The 24459-nt window shown below is 48.6% G+C and overlaps 1 protein-coding gene across 4 annotated transcripts in view; it reads right to left on the bottom strand.

Moving 5' to 3' along the window:
- The window catches only part of ZNF831 (zinc finger protein 831), a 118626-nt gene that overhangs the window by 66621 nt on the left and 27546 nt on the right, over window positions 1-24459 (bottom strand). For all 4 annotated transcript variants that reach the window (XM_033186929.1, XM_033186930.1, XM_033186932.1 and 1 more), the window contains 2 exons: window positions 4219-7971; window positions 2992-3128 (listed from right to left, as the gene is read on the bottom strand). In XM_033186929.1, the coding sequence (XP_033042820.1) occupies window positions 2992-3128; window positions 4219-7935 (3854 nt within the window). In that variant the 5' untranslated portion in view covers window positions 7936-7971. The remainder of the gene's footprint in view (window positions 1-2991; window positions 3129-4218; window positions 7972-24459) is intronic.

Raw genomic sequence — 24459 nt, 5'->3', positions numbered from 1 at the left:
TTAGAGACTTAAATGTTAGACCTAATACCATAAAAACCCTAGAAGAAAATCTAGGTAGTACCATTCAGGACATAGGCATGGGCAAGGACTTCATGTCTAAAACACCAAAAGCAATGGCAGCAAAAGCAAAATTGACACATGGGATCTAATTAAACTAAAGAGCTTTTGCACAGCTAAAGAAACTACCATCAGAGTGAACAGGCAACCTACAGAATGGGAGAAAATTTTTGCAACCTACTCATCTGACAAAGGGCTAATATCCAGAATCTACAAAGAACTCAAACAAATATACAAGAAAAAAACAAACAACCCCATCAAAAAGTGGGCAAAGGATATGAACAGACATTTCTCAAAAGAAGACATCCATACAGCCAACAGACACATGAAAAAATGCTCGTCATCACTCGCCATCAGAGAAATGCAAATCAAAACCACAATGAGATACCATCTCACACCAGTTAGAATGGCAGTCATTAAGAAGTCAGGAAACAACAGGTGTTGGAGAGGATGTGGAGAAATAGGAACACTTTTACACTGTTGGTGGGATTGTAAACTAGTTCAACCATTATGGAAAACACTATGGCGATTCCTCAACGATCTAGAACTAGATGTACTATATGACCCAGCCATCCCACTACTGGGTATATACCCAAAGGATTATAAATTACTCTACTACAAAGACACATGCACACGTATGTTTATTGCGGCACTATTCACAATAGCAAAGACTTGGAATCAACCCAAATGTCCATCTGTGACAGACTGGATTAAGAAAATGTGGCACATATACACCATGGAATACTATGCAGCCATAAAAAAGGATGAGTTTGCATCCTTTGTAGGGACATGGATGCAGCTGGAAACCATCATTCTTAGCAAACTATCACAAGAAGAGAAAACCAAACACCGCATGTTCTCACTCATAGGTGGGAACGAACAATGAGATCACTTGGACTCGGGAAGGGGAACATCACACACTGGGGCCTATCATGGGGAGGGGGGAGGAGGGTGGGATTGCACTGGGGAGTTATACATGATATAAACGTCATGCACATGTACCCTAGAACTTAAAATATAATAAAAAAATAAAAATAAAAATAAAAATAAAAAAAAAGAAATGCAGAATCTCAGGCACTGCAAGAAAAATCTAGAAAATGCCAGGCCACGAGCGTGCCCAGGACAGGCTGGGGTGCACCAAGACAAGCCACTCGTTGGCACACAAGCTATGGAAGGAGACTGGCTGGTTCAAATCTGGGTCCTTGGGGAGGTTAAGCTCTCTGTGTCTCCATTTCTTCATGAGAAAAATAGGATAATAATACCATCCACATCGTGGGCAGTACCTTGAGGGATCGCCTGAAACGACGCACACCAGAAAGCAATTAGGGAAAGCCTGGCACACAGCAAGTGCCCCATAATGTTAGCTCTGAACACATGGTCCCAGCAGACCATTGCTAGAGGCGGGAGGGGGAGCCAGAAGAGAAGAGGTCATCTCCAGCCACTGAGGGTCTGAGCAGCTACAGGGGAGAGTTAGGAATTTGGATTGCCGCTTGAAGAATGTCCAGGTTTTGGAGAAATTACTGACAGGCTGGGTGCAGTGGCTCACGCCTGTAATCCCAGCACTTTGGGAGGCCAAGGCAAGAGGATTGCTTGAGGCCAGGAGTTCGAGACCAGCCTGGGCAACAAGGCAAAACCCCGTCTCTACTAAAAACACCAAAAAAAAAATAAGCTAGGCATGGTGGCCCATGCCTGTAACCCCAGCTACTCAGGAGACTGAGCAGGCAAATCGCTTGAACCCCTGAGGCAGAGGTTACAGTGAGCCGAGATTGTGCCACTGCACTCCAGCCTGGGCAACAGAGTGAAACTCAGTTTCAAAAAAGAAACAGAAAGGGGAAAAAAGGACTGACAATCTAGGGGGAGAATGTTGACAGTTGAGGTGTGGAGTATAAATGCATCGGGGGGCCGGGCGCGGTGGCTCAAGCCTGTAATCCCAGCACTTTGGGAGGCCGAGGCGGGCGGATCACGAGGTCAGGAGATCGAGACCATCCTGGCTAATCTGGTGAAACCCTGTCTCTACTAAAAAATACAAAAAACTAGCCGGGCGAGGTGGTGGGCGCCTGTAGTTCCAGCTACTCGGGAGGCTGAGGCAGGAGAATGGCGTAAACCTGGGAGGCGGAGCTTGCAGTGAGCTGAGATCGCGCCACTGCACTCCAGCCTGGGCGACAGAGCGAGACTCCGTCTCAAAAAAAAAAAAAAAAAAAAAAATGCATCAGGGATCTGGGATTAGAATGTGGATTAGAGAATGGGGTGAGAGGGTAGAGGGCGAGCAGAAGAGAAGGAGATCCCGGGGAAAATGACGGCAGAAAGAGGACAGGGGTTAGAGAATTTGCTTTTTAGCTTGTATGCAATGGGCAGCCTGAAGGGTTTTGAGCAAAGGAGAAAGACAATCCAAGAAAGACATAATGAAAGAGTGGCAGGAAAATCCTCATGGCCTCCTGTTCGTTGGGTGTGGATATTTGCATATGCATACCGCAAAGAAAAGCCTGGAAGGGCACACTTCTGAATGCTCATGGTGATTATCTCTGCGTGGGGAGATTACTAGGATGTTTTATTGTCTTCTCTTTGTTCTTCTGTATTGTCTAATTTTTCTGCAAAAGACTTTCATTGCTTGCATAATTAAAAAAGTAATAAAAGCTGTAAATAATTAACAGGCTCTCTCTTCCGGACTTAAGCTGAATGGATGTGTTTTCCACCCAGTTATTTCGAAGATTTGCTGGATTCCTGGCCTTAGAAAGGTGCCATCGAAAAATACACAGGCAGTGAGTTGTAAGGGGTGGGGGACTAACGGGGAAACAAACTCAGTCCTTTAATTATGAAACTCTAAACCCTAGGAAGCAGGAACTCTTTCTCTGGAGCACACAGATACCTTTCAAATCCCATAGTAAATTCTTCTTGGGGTTTTGTGGAAATGACAGAGGTGGCCACTCACCCTACCTTTTAGGGTTGATCCTCAGTTTTCTCTGCTTGCTGTTCCCACGAGACATCTTTGCCCTCCGAGGCAGGCCTTTCTTCCATTCTGGCTCAGACACCTGGTGCTGGGACATCAGCCCTGGGACTGTTGGGTAGGAGAACTGAAAACACCAAGCATGTTGGCATCACGTTACTCAAAGTCCTCATGATGAGGAAAACTCCAAAGGGTTCCCACTCTGCAGACAGGATGCCTGTCTATAGAAATCAAAGCGGAGATACTGCATCACTAAATGGCCCGAGCCCCTGCAAAGTTCAACCAGGCAACGGCAGAGCGTTCCTGGACAGAACCTCCTGAAACCCTGCCTGGGCTCGATCCGCAGAGGAAAGCCTATGCCATCGGTGTTAACTGGAGGCCAAAGAAACACGGTGACCAGCCCCTTTACTCTCCCCTAAATCCACCTCCCCAGGAGCCCCTGCACCTCTGGGGCCCTCCTGATTAACCCACTACTCTCCAGATGAAAACAACACTCCCCACAATTTTGGGTTCCACCTAGGGAAAGCTTTGGTCTCCAGGCCTTTGTCACTGTCCACAAGGGTTAAATTATAGCTGAGCCTCCAGCACCTTCCTCAGTGGCCGTGGCCCAAGCCACCCCAGAGCAGGACTAAGCCCTCAGCCATCACAACCAGGTGTGTGAACTCCCGCTCAAGGCGGAGCTCGGCATTATCCGTTCATCACCAAGTGAGAACAGCTGTGAGCATCCACCACCTTCCCCCTTTTCTCTCTGCTCCCAGGAACCTGAGAGGGAGGTCTGAATCCAATCAACAGTAATTCCTTCTCCAGAATCCCCAGTATAATGACTCTCTCAATGATTGGGAGTCTCTGGTTTATAATCTTAGAATGATCCAGAGAGCTCACCTCTCTGATGGAGTGTTTCATTTTACTTTTTGCTTCTGTTACCAGGAAACTCAGTTAAATTTTACATTTGGTTATGAAGACTATCTCACCTAATGTCTCGAGTATAGTAATTCTTTCCTTTGGAATTTATGTTCTCCACAACTCTGTTAAGGTTTGCATTTGGGCCTTTATTCCTTCCTGCCCTCTCTGTGGTATCCCCAGCCTCCCTCAGGAACAAGTGAGCAGTGAACAGATGTTACATGGGACGGCTTCAGACTTCCCTCCCGCACCAGAGGTCCTGCGGGATCACGATACACTCTCTCAACCCGGGGCCCTGGAGCAAAACCCAGCTTTACCTTGGACATCTGTGCCGGCCCTCCCTCTCCAGGGCTTGTCCAGGTCCATCCTTCATTGCTCCCAGGAGGGCCACTGGGACCCTCATCTCGGAGGCTGCTACCAGGAAAGTGCACCGCCAAGTATACAGACGCCGCCCTTGCCTTCTGCTCCGTGGGCAGAGGGACACTGCGGCTCAGGCAACACCACGTGAGCCGCGGCTCAGCCTTCAGTGAGGGAAAGGCGTTGTGGGGGCTGTGGGGGTTGTGGCTCCGGGACGTCCCTGAGTGGGAAGACAGGGCCAGCTCTGGCCAGCCTGGGGACACACCCTGAGGCCGAGTGAGGGCAGTGAGGAAGGAGCCAGGCTGGAGGCGGGAACACGGGTCGGGGCCCACCAGGGGCCCTGAAGAAGGATCTTCTGGGGCATTCTCAGGAGGCTCCCCCAGCTCCCAGTTGGGTACCCAAGGATTTGGGACATCCCCAGAGGGCCTGGCCCTTGCCAAAGTGCTGCCCATGCAGAGGCGATGGATACGGTAGCTGTCACCCTCCATGCCCTCAACTAAGTGTGCCTCACACATTGGAGTGGGCGGGGAGGAGGTGGCCTCCCTGGGAGCCCTTGGTGCTGAGATAGGCGACTCCCTGGCTGCTGGCCTGCTAGTGGCCATCCTGTCCCCCTTGTCCCCCCTCAACTGTGCCCCTTTTCTCCCATCCCGTGGCCTGGAAGAGCTGAGGTCCTCCAGGATGCTGTCCACCTCACCTGGGGAGGGGCCTGAGGCTGGGCTGGGAGAAAGAGGGATCCCCACTCCTGACTCAACAAATGATGCCCGTTCCTCAGGCCACCCACTGCTGCAGAGAGAGTCCTGGCTGTGCCTGGGTCCCCGGGGAATGGGCAGTGGTGAGGGGGTCTCTGCCTGAGGTAACCTGAGGAGGTACTTCGGGGAAAAGGCATTGTCTGCCAGGGCAGAGAGGACTCTGGGAGCCTGAGGTGGGGTGGCCAGTGGGGGGTGCTCCCCAGGGGCTGGGACTACAGGATGCAGTGGGGGAGCCTTGTCCCTTGGCCCCACCCTCTTCAGGGCAACAGAATCAGCAGCCAAGGAGGCTCCAGAGGACTCCAGAAGCTCGCCCCTCTGCCTGGCACTCTCCTTCGAGCCCCCTGGCACCTCCCCAGTATTGGCGTCCTGCTTCTGGGATGACAAAGAGGCCGCCTGCACGGGGCTACCCGGGGTCTCTGCGCCCACAGGCTCTGGCTGCTCCCAGCTGTGCAGGTCCTCCACTTTCAGCTTCTTCCTCTCCGAGGGGAGCTTGTCCTCCCCAGAGCCACTGCTGGGCCATCTCAGGACAGTCTGGACCCACGGGCAGGTCTCCTGAACATCCCCCACACCTCGGGCGCCTCCTTCCAGCTTGGGGTCTGGCAAAACTGGCCTGGGGGCCTCTAGGTCACCCCCTTTGAGGGGGCCAGATGCTGGGGGCAGCTGCCACCCCAGTTCCAGCCTCCCATTTGGAGAGACCAGGGGGCTCCGACTGCCTGAACAGGGACTGTCTCTGCCGCCCAGTGCAGGGGATGACACAGCCTCTTCCACCCTGGGTCGATTCCTGTCTCCTGTCCTGGCCACAGTCTCCGCATGCTTAGTGGGCTCAGTCACCAAGGAGGCCTCCGGGGCTGGTGAATTTCCCCAAGGCTCTGGCGTTGCCCCTGTGGATGTGCCCTCATGGACAGGGGTCCTCCTGTCTTGGGTGGGGACTGTGCCTGAGCTCCCTGCAGCCTCTTTCTGCAGAGGAAGGCCCAGTTCTGTCCCACTGCCCATTCCCACCTCTCTGGTTTTCTTGCCTCCATGGGGACTAGCTTTCATTTTCTGGTAGATCCTTTTGAATGTCTCATCCCCGTACACCTGCCACTTCTCCTGAGAGAACATCTTCAGCCTCCTCTGGCCGCACTTCCTGCCACCTGCTCTGCTCTTGCCGGCCACGGCCTCCCGCGCAGCAATTCTCTTTGCATCTGTGTCCTCTGTGGGCACCGGGGCATCGCCAGTGGGGATGCCTGGCAGGTCCTCCACCGCGGCCTGTCTGACCAGGGCCCGGGGATGCCCACCAGGAACGTCAGTCGAGCTCAGTCCCGAGCGGCAGCCAAGGCGGGCTGGGCCGGGCCTTGGGCTCAGAGGCTTCTGCGTCCTGGGCCAGGGGTCCCGGGGCTCCAGCCATGTCCTGGAGCCCTCGACGAAGGGCAGTGAGTTGCTCCTGGTGACGGGGACACATTCCACAGTGGTGGAGAGCTGAGTGGGGACGGAGTGGAAGAACAGGGGCCGAGACTTGTCTGGGGGCGTCCAGGTGGAGCGCGCGGGGCCCAGGGCCCTCCTACGGCCCGGCTCCAGAGCGCGGATGTCAAAGTGGAAGGAGTCCTTGTAGGTATAGGGCGTGGGCAGGTCGATGCTGCCCTGTTTGGACAGCCCGGTCTTCCGGGGCCGCACGTTGTCCAGCTGGGCATCGTCCACCACCGCCTGGTTGTGGGAGATGAGCCGGGCGATGCGCTCCTCCAGCCGCTTCTTCTCCAGCTCCAGGCCGGCTCCTCGCGCCCCGGGCTCGGCCCCCGCGCCCCCTGGTCCCGGGCCTGGGCCGCCCTCCCCCTCGGACTCGGCGCTGTGCTCTGAGAGGCTGTGCAGGGGGCTGCAGGGCGCGGGCGGCTGCTCTGCGCTGTCTGAGCGTGACAGGTACCCCGAGTCGGTGCTCTCACACTTCCGCAGCCGGCCCTCGGGGGCCTTGGCATCCCAGGGCTTCTCAGCTGCTGTCGCCTGCTGCCGCTGCAGGGCGCACGGCTTCCCGACGGTCGGGGACTTCTGCTCCGGCAACTTGCGCCAGGGCTGTGTGCTGGCCGCGGGGAGCCCAGGTGACGCTGTGCGGGCAGAGTCCCAAGGAGCCTCTCTGTCGGCAAATGCGGACCCTGGACAGGGAGCAGCTTCGGTCTTGATATCCAGGTTCTTGGCAACTAGGGGCACGTGGGCACCTGGAGAAAGGGGTCTCTCCGAGGCCCCTTCGTGCATCTCCTGGCTCTGGCTCTCACCCCTGCGGTCTGTTCTGGGAGGCTCTCCGGCCTTGTCTCCTTCCTCCAGCAGGCCGCCCCCACCTCCCTCGGCCTCTGAGGACAGCCGGGAGTTGTTGAGGTGTGTCTGCGTCCGCCTGTGCTTGTAGAGATTACTCTGGGTCTTAAAGGCGATTCCACAGGTGGCGCACGGGAAGGGCCTCTCGCCCGTGTGGGATCGGATGTGCTTCTCCAAAACACTGGGCTTCAGGCAGTCGCGACCACAGTGTGGACACAGGTACTTGCCAGCATTCCGCACCTTGCCTGGGCTGCCCAGCGTGGGGCCCAGGCCTGGTGACAGGACAGGCAGAGTGCCCACGATGTTCACTGTCAGCGTAGGGGCCGCCGGCTTCCCCACCTGGGTGGGGCCAGGCCCTTCAGGCTGCAGCACAGGACTAAGTATGAAGGGCACGTTGCCTCCATCCAGGCTGCCCGTCACTAGCGGGGCACGTGGCTGGAGGCCCCCAGGAGGCACCGTGTGGTACAGTGGGATGGGCAGGGCCTTCAGGAACACAGTGGGGGCCAGGCCCTGCTCTGGCGGCAGCAGGACGGGGCCCAGGGTCAGGTGGGGTGAGGCCTGGCCACCTGGGGCCCCTGGAGGGCCAGGAGTGGGAGCTGGCTGGTCCCTCGGAGGAGGGGCAGGGCAGGTGGGTTCTGGAATCTCCATTCCACATCATCTGGACGGCCCACGATGCTGGAGAACCTGCAGACAACAACCAAACTTTACCATGGGCACCTCTCCTCTCTCCTCATGCAGTAAATCCTCCCTACCCCGCACCAAGCACTTCACCACCCAACAGAAGCCTGACAATCACCCAACGAATGTACTCTCATCCAAAAGGGAAAGCTGAGGCTCTGAGAGCAGAAGGAACTTGTCATGCAAGCTGACACGTGGCAAAGCGGGATTTGGACCCAGATCTGTCTGAATCCTGCCTCTTATTTAACATGCCATCTACACAGGTCCATGGCAGGTTTGCCACCATCATTCCCTGGCACCAGCACAGTGCCACATGCAGAGACTCAGAACATGTGCTGACTTCATGAAAAAGTCACGCAGCTTGTCAAGGTCCTCGAAGTTCACAGTGATTCCATGCATTTGCACAAATCCGTTTTCTTCTCTGGGACTGTTTCCAGATCTGCAAAATAGACAGGGAATCAGGGCCTTCCCACTCTGAGGTTCTGAGTCTGTTGCAGTAAGAAAAAAAATTGACCTAAGGAAAGGCTTGCCAGATTTAGCAAACAAAAATCCAAGACTCCCAGTTAAATTTGATAAACAATGCATAGCTCTTTAGTGGTAGTATGTCCCAAATATTGCATGAGAATTACTTTTGGTATAAGTATGTCCCAAATCTCACATGTGCCATGCTTATACTGAAACACTGAGTGCTGCTTATCTGAAATTCAAATGTAGCTGGGCATCCTGTATTTGATCTGGTGACACTACCAGGAAAAGGAGCACTTCCTCAGCCTCAAGACAAGACTTAGATCTCTGCTCAAACGTGGGGCTTCCAAAGCCCCTCCACATTGAGTTAGGACAAAACTGGTTCCCTCTAAGCCAGGAGGAGTAGCCTGGCAAATGCTAGGGGAGGGAGCAAGAGAGGTCCAGCTATGCTGTTCACATCACAAAGGAAAAGCCAGATGCAAGAAGGAAATTCTGGACAGGCCCAGGACTAGAGAACCAGGGGTCCCCAGATCCTTTTTCCACAGATACCCATCACCAAGGAACTCCATAAGCACATTTCCCCCATCCCCAGCTCCGTTCCCCAAGAAAACCACATTCCAGCCATTAGCAGCAAGGTGTTCTAAGCAGGATGTGGTAGAAGTAGTAGCACGACTGGATATGGCGGCTCACGCCTGTAATCCCAGCACTTTGGGAGGCTGAGACAGGCGGATCACCTGAGGTCAGGAGTTCAAGACCAGCCTGGCCAACACGGTGAAACCCCATCTCTACTAAAAATACAAAAATTAGCAGGGCATGGTGGCAGGAGCCTGTAATCCCAGCTACTCACGGAGACTGAGGCAGGAGAATTGCTTGAACCCGGGAGGTGGAGGTTGCAGTGAGCTAAGATCGCACCACTGCACTCCAGCCTGGGTGACAGAGTGAAACTCTGTCTCAAAAAATATATAAATAAAAATTTAAAAATAATAAAAAACATAGAAGTAGTGGCACATTGAGCTGGCTCATACCACTCACACTGACTCAAGAGAGCTGATTGTTAAATTTTCAAAAATTGTGCCAGCCAGTTGTGAAACACAGCCATAATTAAAAGATACGTTATATAAACTTACAATTAAATAATGTTAAAAACAAATAAATGACAACTGGATAATTCAAAATTGATTACAGACCTAAATGTAAGCGCTAAAATCATAAAACTCTTAGAAGACAAAGGATTAAAACTTCATGACTTTTTTGGATTTAGCAATGGATTGCTTTTTTTCTTTTCTTCCTTTCTTTTCTTTTCTTTTCTTTCTTTTTTTTTTTTTTTGAGATGGAGACCTACTCTGTTGTCCAGGCTGGAGTGCAGTGGCATAATCTCGGCTCACTGCAACCTCTGCCTCCCGGATTCAAGCTATTCTCCTGCCTCAGCCTCCCGAGTAGGTGGGATTACAGGTGTGCGCCACCACGCCCAGCTAGTTTTTTTACTTTTAGTAGAGACCGGGTTTCACCGGGTTAACCAGGCTGGTCTTGAACTCCTGACCTCAAGTGATCCACCTGCCTCAGTCTCCCAAAGCGCTGGGGTTACAGGCGTGAGCCACCATATCTGGCCGCAATGGATTTTAAAATATGACACCCAAAGCACATGCAGTAAAAGAAAAATAAATTTGACTTCAAAATCTAAAACTGTGGTTCATCAAAGGACACTTTCAAGAAAGTGAAAAAACAATCCACAGAATGGGAGAAAATATTTGCAAATCATATGCATGATATACCCAGAATATATAAAAAACTCTTACAATGCAACAACAAAAGACAATCCAATTAATTAATTTTTTTTTTTTTTTTGAGATGGAGTCTCGCTCTGTCACCCAGGCTGGAATGCAGTGGCGCTATCTCAGCTTACTGCAACCTCCGCCTCCCATGTTCAAGTGATTCTCATGCCTCAGCCGCCTGAATAGCTGGGGCTATAGGCATGCACCACCACACCCAGCTAATTTTTGTAACAACTCAATTTAAAAATGAACAGAGAACTTGAATAGATTTTTTTTCTCCAAATGCCCAAAAAGCATATAAAAAGATGCTTCATACCATCAGCCATTAGGGAAATGTAAATCAAAACCACAATGAGATAGGACTCCAACCATGGCTATAGTAAATAATAATAAACTAATAAGCAATAAAATAACAAGTATTGGTGAGGATGTGGAGAATTTAGAACCCATAAACACGACTGGTGGGGATGTAAAATGATGCAGCCACTTTGAAAACAATGGAGTCGTTTCAAAAAGTTAAACTGTATTACCATATGATCCAGCAACTCTACTCCTAGGCATATATCCCAAAGAATTGAAAACAGGTATTCAAACAAAAACTTGTACATGCATGTTCATAGTAGCTTTATTCAAAATAGCCAAAAGAGAGAAATGACAGAAATGTCCGTCAGCTGATGAGTGCACAAACGGCAATATACAGTACCGTAGAATCATAATCAGCCATAAAAAGCAACGAAGTGCTCGCACATGCTAAAACATGGATGCACCTTGAAAACGTCATGCTACATGAAAGACGCCCAACACAAAAGATCACGTGTTTTATATGAAGAATATGTAATTCTTCATATAAAGAAGCATTTCTTCTTTGCATTTGTCTGAAGAACCTGGGATAGACAAACTCATGGAAACAGAAAACAAATTACAGTGGTTGCCAGAGGAGGGGGAGAATGGGAAATGAGGCTTTAACTGGGTACGATGTTTCCTTTTGGGGTGATGAAAATGTTCTGGAACCAGACAGAGGTGATAGTTCGTAAAACTATGAATGTACTAAATGCCATAGAATTGCACACTTTCAAATAGTTAAAATGGTGAATTTAATGTTATATGAATTTTACCTCAATTGTAAACAGGTACTGTCTCAATTTTTTTTTAAAGTATTGTCTTCATTGAGCAAAGGTACTCAATTTTTTGAAAGTACTTTGGGCTGCTATAACAAAAATGCCATAGATTGGGTGGCTTAAATGACAAATATTTATTTCACACAGCTCTGGAGACAGGAAGTCCAAGATCAAGTCCAAGTCGAAGACAGGTTCAGTGCCTGGCAAGGGCCTGCATCCTGGTTCCTAGATGGCCATCTTCTTGCTGCCCCTTACATCATGGAAAGGCCAGTAGAGCTCTCTGGGGTCCCCTTTATAAGGCACTTGTTCCACTCATGAGGACTCCATGTCAGGACCTGACCACCTCCCAAAGGCCCCACCTCCTAACACCATCACATGGGGAGTGAGGATTTTACATGTAGATTTGGAGCTGGGGGGAGGAAACATCCAGTTCATACCAGCTCCTACATACTCAGAGCTCACCACCTGCTAAGGATTCTATGGCATCTTCCATTCTCAGGGATCTTGGGGCCATTTATGTGGAATGTGCTGGTGTGGTGGGAACGCTCCCTGGCAGTGTGGAACGTCACACCTCTGGTTTTTCCCAGCCTCAGCGTCAGTAGCATCATGTTCACAGCTTGAACTGGCCACAGTGGAAGCACTGATACCACAAAAATCTGCAAATGCTACAAGTCAGTCCTTTTTTTTTTCATCCTGAAAGTCAGTCTCAACATGTACCAGCACACCACTGAGCAGAAGGGAGGACCCAGGAGACCACTGCACCCACTCTCTGCCCCTCTCCTAAACCTCTGGTCTCATTATCAATCTCACCACACCACATCATCCGCAAGAGCCCCTGGCTTCAAAACCATCTGAGACGTTCTAATTTTTTAAGGAAAGATGTAAAGGCAGGAATCTTTTGAGATTAATAGGTGGCTGCTAGAATGGATAAGAGCTAATAATAATGGAAGATAAAGGCTTACCTCAAGACGCTGCAATCTTTCTACTAGTTGAGAATTTCAGGAACCTCCCTAGGAGACCAGTAGGCCTGAATTCTTGTCCCTGCTTAACCATCTTGCTAGTGGGTGGCCCTGAGACTGTCTCCTCGTCTCTAAGAACAATGGCATTGGGGCAGAGCCACCAGGAGGATCAGATGAAATAAGTTATGTGAAAACACCAAGTGCTGTGCCCAGCACAGAATAAGCGCTCCATTTATTTCACTTTTCAATTATACGCCATAATATTTTGAACTATTAACTACCGGTTCCTCCCCCACCCTGTCTTCCTCCTACCCTTGTCTCTTCCCCCATCCGTCAGCTCAGCAGTCTCCATGCATCGCCTCTAGCAAGGGATGCTGTCTCAGGGTGGGTTCCTGAGAAAAGGATTCCATTCCAAGTATTTTATTTGGGAGGTGATCCCAGGAAACACGTGTAAGGAAATGGGAAGGCTGGGGGTGAAGGAGGCTACAAAATGTCCAGCAAGTCCCCACTGTGGGTGACTGGAGCTTAATCCCACGGAGGACACCAGGAGATCGTGTAGAACATGCACCCCAGGGGCAAGTGAGCTGCCTGCATCAGGGCTGCCTCTGGGAGCAGCCATGTCCTGGCATTTCCAGGTGCGTGCATGAACGCACGGGGCAGACTCTGGCCGTAGGGAGCCATCGGACACAGAAGCACTGCCTGCAGTTGGCTCTGAAATGCTGAGTCGGGGAATAGGTGGGCAGAGCTTCTGTCTGTTCTTGTGGCAGAAACTCAGTAAAGGTGTTTTAATTCCAAAAGCCCTAAACCCTGAGGAAACTGGATGAGTACAAGCCTGTTGTCCTGATTCCCTGGTTATAAGGGTCATGGGTGGGGAGGTCATGGAAGGGAGGAAGGGAGGAGTGAGTGCGTCCAGCTCCTGCCTCCGTGGCAATTCCTGCTCCATTCCCCAGAGCAGTCTGGAAAGAGGGGTGCCAGGACACAGAGCATCAACAGCCCAGAGCGCGCATCCAGACAGGAGGACAAGGCACACGCAGAGCTCTGGCCGCAGGACGAATTCCAGAGCACCCAGGAAGGCCCTGAAGTGGCTGGGGAAATGGGGCCAAATTGAGGGGGTTGCCACCTGAGGGATGTCTCAGTGGGGGCCTGCCTGGGGATCTGAGGGCTGAGCATCACATGCCCCCACAAACTTTAGCCCAACCTGGGGGTAGGGGGAGGAGGAAAAGGAGCCCAGAACTGACTCTCATAGGGTAGGAGACTTGAGGCTTCAAAACAGAAATGCCAGGAAAGAGTGCCACGCTTCTGACACACCTGCCACGATGATCGTTTTGTGCTCTCTGCAGCCTGTTCTGTGAGCACAGCGAAATTGACGCCTTTGAGTAACAGCTGATCCCTGCTGGCAGGATGACAGCTGACTAACACCTTCCTCCAGGGAGATGACGCTTTTCTCAGGAAAACCTCAAAAGGCTGCAGATAATTTTGCTCACTCTGAATCAAGGAGATGGCAGGTCCTATTGTCCCCACTGGACTGATGGGGAAGCTGGAAGCCAGGACTGGGAAGGCAGCTCGCTACAAGGCTTACCTCTTTGTATGAGTGAGGGAAGGGTCCGGGACAGCCCCTTGATCACCTGGACTGAATGCCAAGTCCTCACCCTGTCGCCATCCCCAGACTCCCGCATGCAGGGAACTTGGCACATCCCTCATCTGCCGCGTGTGCAGCTCCCCACCTCCTCCCAATTCCCCCCTACAAACAGTCATATCTTTCGGCGCAAATGTGCAGCTTTTTGGAGGAGGGGGGAGCAAAGAGGTGGGAGAAACTTGAAGAGAAGAAGTGACAATTCCCCAAGCCCTCCTTTGCAAAAGCAACCCATAAATGAGCCTGGGCCAAGAGAGAACACGAAAATGCCATAAGTAGGTTTTTAGAATTTACATTTAGGGCCCCAAAAGAGAAGGCCATGGAGAAGCATATTGGACACATTAGGCGGACAGAACTTGGGTGCTAAGACGGCTGGTGTAGTTACAAGTTTCCCAGACGTCCATTCATCCTGAACCACCGTCACCCACTCCGCTGCATATGGGGCCCACTTGCACTGTTACTCCATCCCACCCTACCTGTAGAGAGCCTCGTGGCTGGAACGCCATTGCTTTAAAAGGAATGCATGCAATGTGAATGTACCTCAGGCTACTGAACTGTATGCTTCACAATGGTGAAAGTGTTATATTTTATGTAAATTTTATCACAATTTTCAAAAAGTAAAAAAAAAAAAAAAAAGAAAAAGGGAGGAAGGGGAACTATATCATTGCCCAGTGAGCTGAAAACTGACGTCCACACAAAAACCTGCACACTGATGTAAACATCAGCAATTGTATTTGTAATTGCAAAAAGCAAGATGTCCTTCAGTAAACAAACATCAGTAAACACACATCCCGACAATGGAATATTATTCATCGATAAAAAGAAATAATCTAGCAAACCACAGAAAGACACAGAGGAACCTGAAATGCATGCTCCTAAGTGAAAGAAGCCAATCTGAAAAGACTTTGCATTGTGTGGTCCCAACTGTATGACCTTCTGGAAAAGGCAAAACTATGGAGACAGTGAAAAGATCAGGGGTTGCCAGGGGTTGGGGGAGGAGGGGATGAAGAGGTGGGTGGAGTGAAAGGGACTGTTCTGATCCTGTAACACCAGATGCTTGCCACTATACATTTGTCAAAACTCATGGAACATGCAACACCAAGAGAGAACCCTAGTGTAGACTCTGGACTTCGGTGTCTATCAATGGGTTCACCAATTGCAACCAATGCATCACCCTCGTGCAAGATGCTCATAACAGGGAAAACAGTGGGGGCACAGGCTGAAAGTGGCGGATGGGAAATCTCTGTACTTTCTCCTCATTTTTCTACAAACCTAAAACTACTCTTAAAAATTGTCTATTCGAAAATTGTTTTAAATCAAAACAGTATTTAAAAAGAAATGTGAAAAGATATTTATCCTCACCAGCCAAGAAATGCAAGGTATAAACCATGATGTCATTTTTTGCCTATTGCAGGAACAAGGGAGCCAAAAGAAATAAACACTTGTAATAATTGGGCATAAAAGTGGGGGGTGGGGATACTAAATAAATCATCATCAAAAAGAGAAGATCATTTTTCCCTATGAACCATTAACATAAATACCTATTAAATTTTTAAAAATATGTATCTGTAGGCCACTATGTATGCTCTCGCACACCTGAGTGCTACGGTCCTCTACTTTGAGAAGCACCTCCCTGACTTACAATCTTCACCTGATAAACCCTTGGCATAGACCCCGTACCTGCAAAGCTGTAGCAACATGCTCCCTAGTCCACTGGCGCCCAGCAAGGTTTGCCCAAAGGGAGGTGCTGGCAAGTCAGGGGAAGGAGAGGAAGGTCAGGCCTGGCTCCAAGGTGGCCTTTGTCCCTCTACTCGGGGACAGACTTTTGCTAGATGGTCCTCTCTAGGTCCAAGCACGGTTCCCAGGCTGGCCTCTCATGCCTGGGGTAGGTAACACTTACCCACTGCTACCAGCCCTCAGGTGCCCCAACATCCCAGAACCAGGCCCACACGTTGCAAATGGCCCCGCATCTAAACCCCTCTCAATTGCCCACCCACTTGAATGTACATCTAGGCCAGCCAGGACCCAAAGTGAAATTACAGCTTACCTTATATGTGCAGGTGAATGTTCCCAGAGAGCAAGAGCAGCCCTAACTTTTGTCAGATTCTGGAAGGGTCGGGAAGGGTCTCCGAGGGTGAGAGTAGCTGGTTAGAAACAATACCTCCCTAAAAGCAGGGAAGGCTGCCCACTTCCTGTCAGGGCCAAATACGTGTTAGTTCCCACTACGACTTCACCCAAATTCATTCTGTTTAGTGACAAAATATGTTTTGCCTAAACAATTACGATAAAGAAGCAGGCCAGAAGAGAGTTTACAAACATACACACAGTATGAAGAAAGCTTAGGCAAGTTGGAGGGGAAGAGTGTCTCCAGCAATTGCCTAATTTTCATACACAAATTACGTGGTTTCCCTGTAGATGGTCAATCGGTTGCAGATGTGTGGAGGGAGAAGCTTGATGTCAGGTTGGCTTTGGCAGGAGGGAGGGCCTGCCAGCTGCACTCAGCCGTCCCCGTTCCCTGTCTTCTTGGTGGAAGAAGAAAAAAACCTGGGTTTGAGTTCTGGTTTTGCCACCTTCCCCCTCCCTGTGAGGCTCAGCAGGTTCCTTAACCTCAGGAGTTTCATTTGTAAAATGGGGAAAACGAGGATTAAACAGATGCTACCTACAAGCACTGATCACAGCACAATGCAAAATGGGAAAAATCTGCTGAAAATTATTCAGATAATTTTCTCTTTTTCTTTTTCCCAAGCCCATCAGCATTACCTTGATCTGCCTAAGACATCTTCTGCCTAAGCTTTGCAGGTTCAGAGCACAGGGAGCTGACCTTTATATGACACCTTGTCCAGGCCACAGGCCCAAGGTCTATACATGCCCTAAGCCATCTAATCCACGCAACAGGGAGGTGCTGTTATTATTCTAACAAGAGGAATAAGGCGCTGAGAGATGGAGGGATTCACCCAACGTCAAGGAGTTGAGAAGTATATTCCTTCCAGTGAAGAAAGACAGAGAGAACAGGGAAGCCCGGGCTGGCATGCAGAATAAGATCGGTGTAAAGGACCTCTTCGAGCAGAACTACAAACCACTGCTCAAGGAAATAGAGGACACAAACAAATGGAAAAACATTCCATGCTCATTGGAAAGGAAGAATCAATATCATGAAGATGGCCATACTGCCCAAAGTAATTTATAGATTCAATGCTATTCCCATCAAGCTACCAGTCACTTTCTTCACAGAATTAGAAAAACACTACTTTAAATTTCATGTAGAACCAAAAACAAAGCCTGTATAGCCAAGACAATCCTAAGCAAAAAGAACAAAGCTGGAGGCATCATGACACCTGACTTCAAACTATATTACAAGGCTACAGTAATCAAAACAGCATGGTACTGGTACCAAAACAGATATATAAATCAATGGACCAGAACAGAGACCTCAGAATTAACACCACACATCTACAACCATCTGATCTTTGACAAACCTGATAAAAACAAGTAATGGGGAAAGGACTCCCTATTTAATAAATGGTGCTGGAAAAACTGGCTAGCCATATGCAGAAAACAGAAACTGGACCCCTTCCTTACACATTATACAAAAATTAAGATGGATTAAAGACTTAAATGTAAAACCCAAAACCATAAAAACCCTAGAAGAAAACCTAGGCAATACCGTTCAGGACAAAGGCATGGGCAAAGACTTTATGACTAAAACACCAAAAGCAATTGCAACAAAAGCCAAAATTGACAAATGGGATCTAATCAAACTAAAGAGCTTCTGCACAACAACAGAAACTATCATCAGAGTGAACAGGCAACCTACAGAATGGGAGAAAATTTTTATAAGCTACCCATCTGACAAAGGTCTAATATCCAGAATCTGCAAGGAACTTAGACAAATTTACAAGAGAAAAACAAATAACCCAGTCAAAAAGTGGGCAGAGGATATGAACAGATACTTCTCAAAAGAAAACATTTATGTGGCCAACAAACATATGAAAAAAAGATCTTCATCACTGGTCATTAGAGAAATGCAAATCAAAACCACAATGAGATACCATCTCATGCTAGTTAGAATGACAATTATTAAAAAGTCAGGGAACAACAGATGCTGGCAAGGCTGTGGAGAAATAGGAATGTTTTTACACTGTTGGTGGGAGTGTAAATTAGTTTGACTATTGTGGAAGACAATGTGGCAATTCCTCAAGGATCTAGAACCAGAAATACCACTTGACCCAGCAATCCCATGACTGGGTATACACCCAAAGGATTATAAATCATTCTACTATAAAGATACATTCACACATGTTTGTTGCAGCACTATTTACAATAGCAAAGACTTGGAACCAACCCAAATGCCCAGCAGTGATAGACTGGATAAAGAAAATGTGGCACATATACACCATGGAATAATATGCAGCCATAAAAAAGAATGAGTTCCTGTCCTTTTCAGGGACATGGATGAAGCTGAAAGCCATCATTCTCAGCAAACTAACACAGGAACAGAAAACCACACTGCATATTCTCACTCATAAGTGGGAGTTGAACGATGAGAACACATGGACACAGGGAGGGGAACATCACACACCAGGACCTGTTGGGGGGTTGTTGGGGGGAAGGGGAGGGAGACCATTAGGACAAATATCTAATGTACACAGGGCTTAAAACCTAGATGACAAGTTGATAGGTGCAGCAAACCACCATGGCACATATATACCTATGTACCAAACCTGCACATTCTGCACATGTATCCCAGAACTTTTAAAGTAAAATAAAAAATAAAAATAAAAATAAAAAAAAGATTTCTGGTAAGATGATCATCTTTGCTTGAGCCCGGGAGTTTGAGACCGGCCTGGGCAACATAGTAAGAACCCCGTCTCTACAAAAAATAAATAATTAGGCGGGCATGGTAGTACATGCCTATGGTCCCAGCTACTCAGGAGGCTGAGGTGGGAAGACCACTTGAGCCAAGGAGGTTGAGGCTACAGTGAGCCAGGATCGCACCACTGCACTCCAGCCTGCGTGAGAGTGACATTCTGTCTCAAAATAAAATAAAATAAAATGATCATCTAGAGAGCCAGATATTGTTTATGAGACTAAAGAGTTTTTCAAAATTACCTTTTCTCTTTGTTTAATGTTTCATGCTCCAAGGAGGGAGGACCTGTGCCCAGAACTCTCCTGTAGAGAAGATGTCCCTCTAACAGTGGCACAGCAAAGATATGGGCCTAGCTGCCTGATAGGTGAGGGCAGCTTTATGTAAGGGAAGTAAGGTGGGTTGAATTGCGTTCTCCAAAACAGCATCCAAGTCCTGCCCCTACTACCTGTGAATGGGACCTTATTTGGAAATAGGGTCTTTGCAGATATCATTAAGGATCTCGAAATGGTATCATACTGGATTTAGTGGGGGTCCTAAATCCAGCACTGATGGTGTCCTTATAAGAAGAGGAGAGGATGCAGGGACCCAGGGAATAGGCCATGGGAAGACCTGCACGAGGACGGAGGCAGAGATGGGGCACAATCCAGCCACAAGCCAGGGAATGCCTGGAGCCACCAGGAACTGAACGAGGCCAGGAAAGACCCCCCCGCCCCACACCTCCCCCGCCCCCAGAACTTTAGAGGGAGAGTGGCCCTGTGGAGGCCTTGATTTCAGACCGCTGGTCTCGTGCACTGTGAGAGAATCCATTCTGTCGCTGTGAACCCCTCAGTGTGTGGTCATTTGTTAATGTAGGCTCAGGAAACAAATCCAGCATGTGAAAGGAAGCTCTGCCCTTTGCTGGACTGTAGTGAGAAGCGGATGGGTGCGGAGGAGGAAGGCAAGTGGGAGGGTCAGGCTTCAACCAGGGAGGAGCGGGTGTAAGTGGGGGTAACACCACGGCTGTCCCCCAACTTCCCATTGATGGACTCTACAAAAAGTCGTCTTCACAGGCTGTCCATGTGTGACCTGGTCTGAGGCATGGTCAGGCAGTGGGGGGCCCCAGGGCTGCACTGTCCTGAGCCACCATGGTCGTCCCATGACATGAACAGAGTCTGTCATGGAGCTCACAGGGTGCCAGGGCAGGGACAACTATTGGGAAGAGATGCTCTATAATGAGAGCTCCAGGGTGGATCCCCCGCCCTTCAAGTTCTTCATGCTGGGGGTGGAGGATGGGTAAAAGGACACGACAGATGGGGACATAAGGAGACTGGGTGTTTATTTCATTTGCTCTGCAGAGTGTTTAGAAGAGAGCGGGCTCTGGAGGACGACCCAAATCCCACCACACATTTCCAAGTCCTGTGACTCAGATGAGCTACACGGCCTCCCTGGGACTCAGTTTTCTTGTTTGTAAAATGGAAAAGCATTGACACCTCCCCCATGGCATCATGTGATACTCAAATGAACTGTAAATGTGCCTGGCCCAAAGTAAAACCCTAATGGAATCAATCAATGCATTTTTTTTTTTTTTGAGACAGAGTCTCCCTCTGTCACCCAGGCTGGAGTGCAGTGGCCAGATCTCAGCTCACTGCAAGTTCCGCCTCCCGGGTTCACGCCATTCTCCTGCCTCAGCCTCCCGAGTAGCTGGGACTACAGGCGCCGCCACCTCGCCCGGCTAGTTTTTTGTATTTTTAGTAGAGACGGGGTTTCACCGTGTTAGCCAGGGTGGTCTCGATCTCCTGACCTCGTGATCCGCCTGTCTCGGCCTCCCAAAGTGCTGGGATTACAGGCTTGAGCCACCGCGCCCGGCCAGTGCATGTTTTTTCTTCCAATCCCACTGATCTTAGAGAAGATCTGATCAGCTACGGAAGAGTAAAGGAATTTTTTTTTTAGTATATCCAAGTTGTAGAATGAGTTATTAATAGATTTTTTTCAAGGCATGAGACTCTTTCTGAACCATTACACTGAATGGCTGCATAATATCAATCACTGACCCAGGATGGCCCAGGGCCCTGTACACTACCTGGCACATAGTAGGTGTTCAATAAATATTTGTTGAGTGAATGAATTATAGCCTTAGATAACACTATAAAGAAATGGCCTGACTTAAATTATCACATTTGAGAAAGAGGGAAGACATTTTTACATGAAACTCCTCTGAAGAGGTTCCTTACTTATTTGAGCCAAGCCATGCTGTTCTATCTAAGATTTCTCAGAAATTTCCAAAGGTTTATACAGCAGAGTCCCTTAACATGCAAATTTAATTCACTTGAATTCAACCTCACAGGCTGCACACAAAAAGAACAATCTCCATCACATGGTAATGCTCCTGGCTGTCAACTCATAATGCCCAAGTGAAGGGAGGGGGCTTGAAGCCCTGGTTCCCTTAAGCAGCCTCAGCCCCACATCACCCTCACAGCTACTGCTAAACACCATTCCAGTGTTTCCAGCATTTTTGGTACAACATGTGCCAAAAAGACAAGCTTCTCATCGCATCTGTTGATTAAACAAGGAAATAAGACAAAATTCAAAACCAAAAGAAAAACTGGCAGAGTTGGAGGTACTGAGAAGTACCGTGAGCAGATTGGAAAAACAGCCTCACTTCTTCAATCCTCTCTGTTTCCGTGGCCTCTGCAAGGGCACTTTGCTACTCCTCCCATCAAGATCTGGAGACTTTTTCTCCACTCCTCAACTCCAGGCAACACCGTGTCACATTAGGGATGGTGCGCCTAGGTGTCCCAAGAAGCTTGCACGCTTCTGCTCTGCCTCTGCCATGAGAACAAGCCCAGGTGAGCTCCCAGGAGGATGAGAGACCACGTGGAGTTGAGCCAAGCAATCCCAGGAGAGACCTTCCTCCTCCAGCCTGTCCGCAACAGGCCTGGCAGCTGACCACAGACACACGAATAAGCCCAGCCACAAGAACCACCTAAGCACAGCCTAAAATACTGACCCCTAAAATCATGAACCAAATAAGCAGTTGTTATTCTAAGCCACCGTTTTAGGGGTGGTGTATGAGACAGCAAGAGGCAACTGAATAGCATGACATGCTGGCTAATAACATGATGCATGCCTAAAGAATTTTAGGGTTAATTTTGCCCTGTGGTGATTTTTGTCTTACCACCATCCCTCATAGCCTGTGACTCTACGAACAGCCCACTTTTCCCAGAGTGCATAACTGGAATGAACAATTATATCAGCATTGAAAGGAGTCATTATTGATTCATCCCTCTGGAAATGGCACTGTGCTTTTACTGTCTTCATGTAACACCTAGGCCTTGACACAGCTTAGACCAGAGTTTCTTCTGCTTCCCTTCTGGAACCTACTTGTGGTCAACTGGGTTTCCCCTCTGCTTTGTCATCCGTTTCTTTGAAGGGCCTGGACAGTCCACAGATTTGCATTTTAATACACAGTAAAACTTTCTTCCGTCGTTTGTTGGGTCACTTCAGCTCAAGCACTTGCACACTTTTTGACACCCATTTTAGGTCCAAACTGTTGGCTGGAATGCAAAATAAAGAGAAGGCAAGGCCACACGATGCTGGATGGTACAGTAGAACCCTCACTGGCTGAGAGAGTGGGCATGTGAAGCCTCATTTCTCCTTGGCTTAGAGGACACTGCAAGGTCTGCCTCTCTGAGTCTCACTAGCTGGGAGCTGTACAATAGTGCTTGAGGCACCCACATTAACAAAGCAATAGGTTTGATTTAGTAATAGTAGTAAATATAGTAGTAAACTATTTCAAAGGAAAAGTGGCAGAATGAATTAACACTCTTTAGGATGACATTACATGGAGCATAGGACCATTGCAAAACCAAGGCAATTGTTCTAGTTTAGTTTCCACCTATTGAATATTTATTTATTCATCCATTCAAATGTTTATTGAGCACCCACTACATGCCAGGTGCTGTTTTATGTGCTGGAAGCTACAGGGTCCTGTTTTGCCTGGGACTAAGGGGATTCCCAGAATGCTGTTCTGCCTGGGACTAAGTGGATTCCCAGAATGCTGTTCTGCCTGGGACTAAGGGGATTCCCAGAATGCTGTTCTGCCTGGGACTAAGGGGATTCCCGGAATGCAGGACTTTCCATTTCAGAACCAGGCAAGTCCAGGGCAAACTAGAATGAATTGGTCTCCCCGGGTATAGTACATTGGTAAATAAAAGAGCTTATATTATGAAACTTACATTCTAGTTAGGAAGACAAACAAGAAAGTTTTTAAACATAAATTATATGATGTATTGAAAAATGGTAAGTATTATGGAAAAAAATACAGCAGGGGAAGGGAGGGTAGGAGCATGGCAGAGGAACATCAGCAGGGCCAGGAAGGAGGGAAGAGTGCAATTTTAGATGAGATGGGCCAGGGGAGCATCCCTAACAAGAATGTCAGCTCTGCAACACATGCTGTTTCATTTACTGGTGTACCATACACCAACTCATCCTAGTTTGCCCCAGACTTGCCTGGTTTTAACATGGGAACCTATTGGTAGAATGAGCCATGCTGGTACCTGGGATAAGAGTGTTTCTGGCAATGCAAAGGCCAGTGGATGCAAACAGCCAGTGCAAAGGCCCTGAGGCGGGAATGTGCTTGGCATGTTTGCGGCATGACACACTAAATCAGAGGAACTGCACCCACAGACGCTGGCCTGCTCAACAATATTTTTTTTTAGTTCTTTCTGGGCAAGCATTCTATTTCCCTGGGCCTTTGTTTCCTTATCTGCAAAATGGAGAGAACAATGTCTGGGTACCTAATGACCTGAAATTATGGATACTAGGGATGCCATGCTTAATTAAATGACAAGAGGCCTGTCTTGATTACTGCTGTGACTGTTACTCTCCTCCATGGCAAATGGAGAAAGCAAAGCCTAAAGCTTTATTGCCAGATAGAAGACAAGGCCAGCACAAGGATGAGAACTGCCATCCAGAACTGCTCTCCTTCCGCCACTGAGGGCCACTTGGAAGGTGACCTCAGCTGGCTGTAGTGTGTGCCAAGGGCAGATCTTCCTAATATGGGCCTGGCTGTGTTGAAGGTTTATCTCGATTCCTCGTGGCTTAGCACACAAAATAAAATGCTACATAGCACACGATTCGTGATTGCCTAGCAGGCTATCAACAGATTTGTTTATGATGTGAAATAATGAATTCAGAATATTGCATTAGTGATGGTTATTCTTTTATATAATTACAACAATTATCCAGGAAAACAGCAAACAGATGCAATGCTGAATTCAAAGAAAGGGAAGGAAGAAGTGTCCCAAATACTGTCGTGATTCAAAATATTATATGAGTTAACCCTACCTCTTAAACTGCCCATGTCAGAACTACAAGATATGGATAGGCACTCTTGATAAATGGATATAGTGTATGCACGAAAGCAAAATACACATGCATGTTACAGAGGGTCTGCGGGGGTTACTGAGAAAAGCTATGTCAGTTAGGACCCAACATGATTCTAGGGCTGCAGACTGAGAGGTGGCAAGAGATCATGTTCCTCAAATTTCTCCATCTCTCAACAGGATGTATTTTTTAAATTAAGGTACAATTTACATACAGTAAAATGCACCCTCTTTAGTGTACAGTTCTGTGAATTTTGACAAGTCAATACAGTCATGTAACAACCAACATAATCAAAATGAAGAAGGCCATCACGGCC

The sequence above is a fragment of the Trachypithecus francoisi genome, unplaced genomic scaffold (genome assembly GCF_009764315.1).
Source record: "Trachypithecus francoisi isolate TF-2019V2 unplaced genomic scaffold, Tfra_2.0 Lachesis_group21, whole genome shotgun sequence".
Taxonomy (NCBI): domain Eukaryota; kingdom Metazoa; phylum Chordata; class Mammalia; order Primates; family Cercopithecidae; genus Trachypithecus; species Trachypithecus francoisi.
The sequence above is the reverse complement of the archived record's forward strand: the minus strand, read 5'-3'. Positions and strand labels throughout refer to the sequence as shown.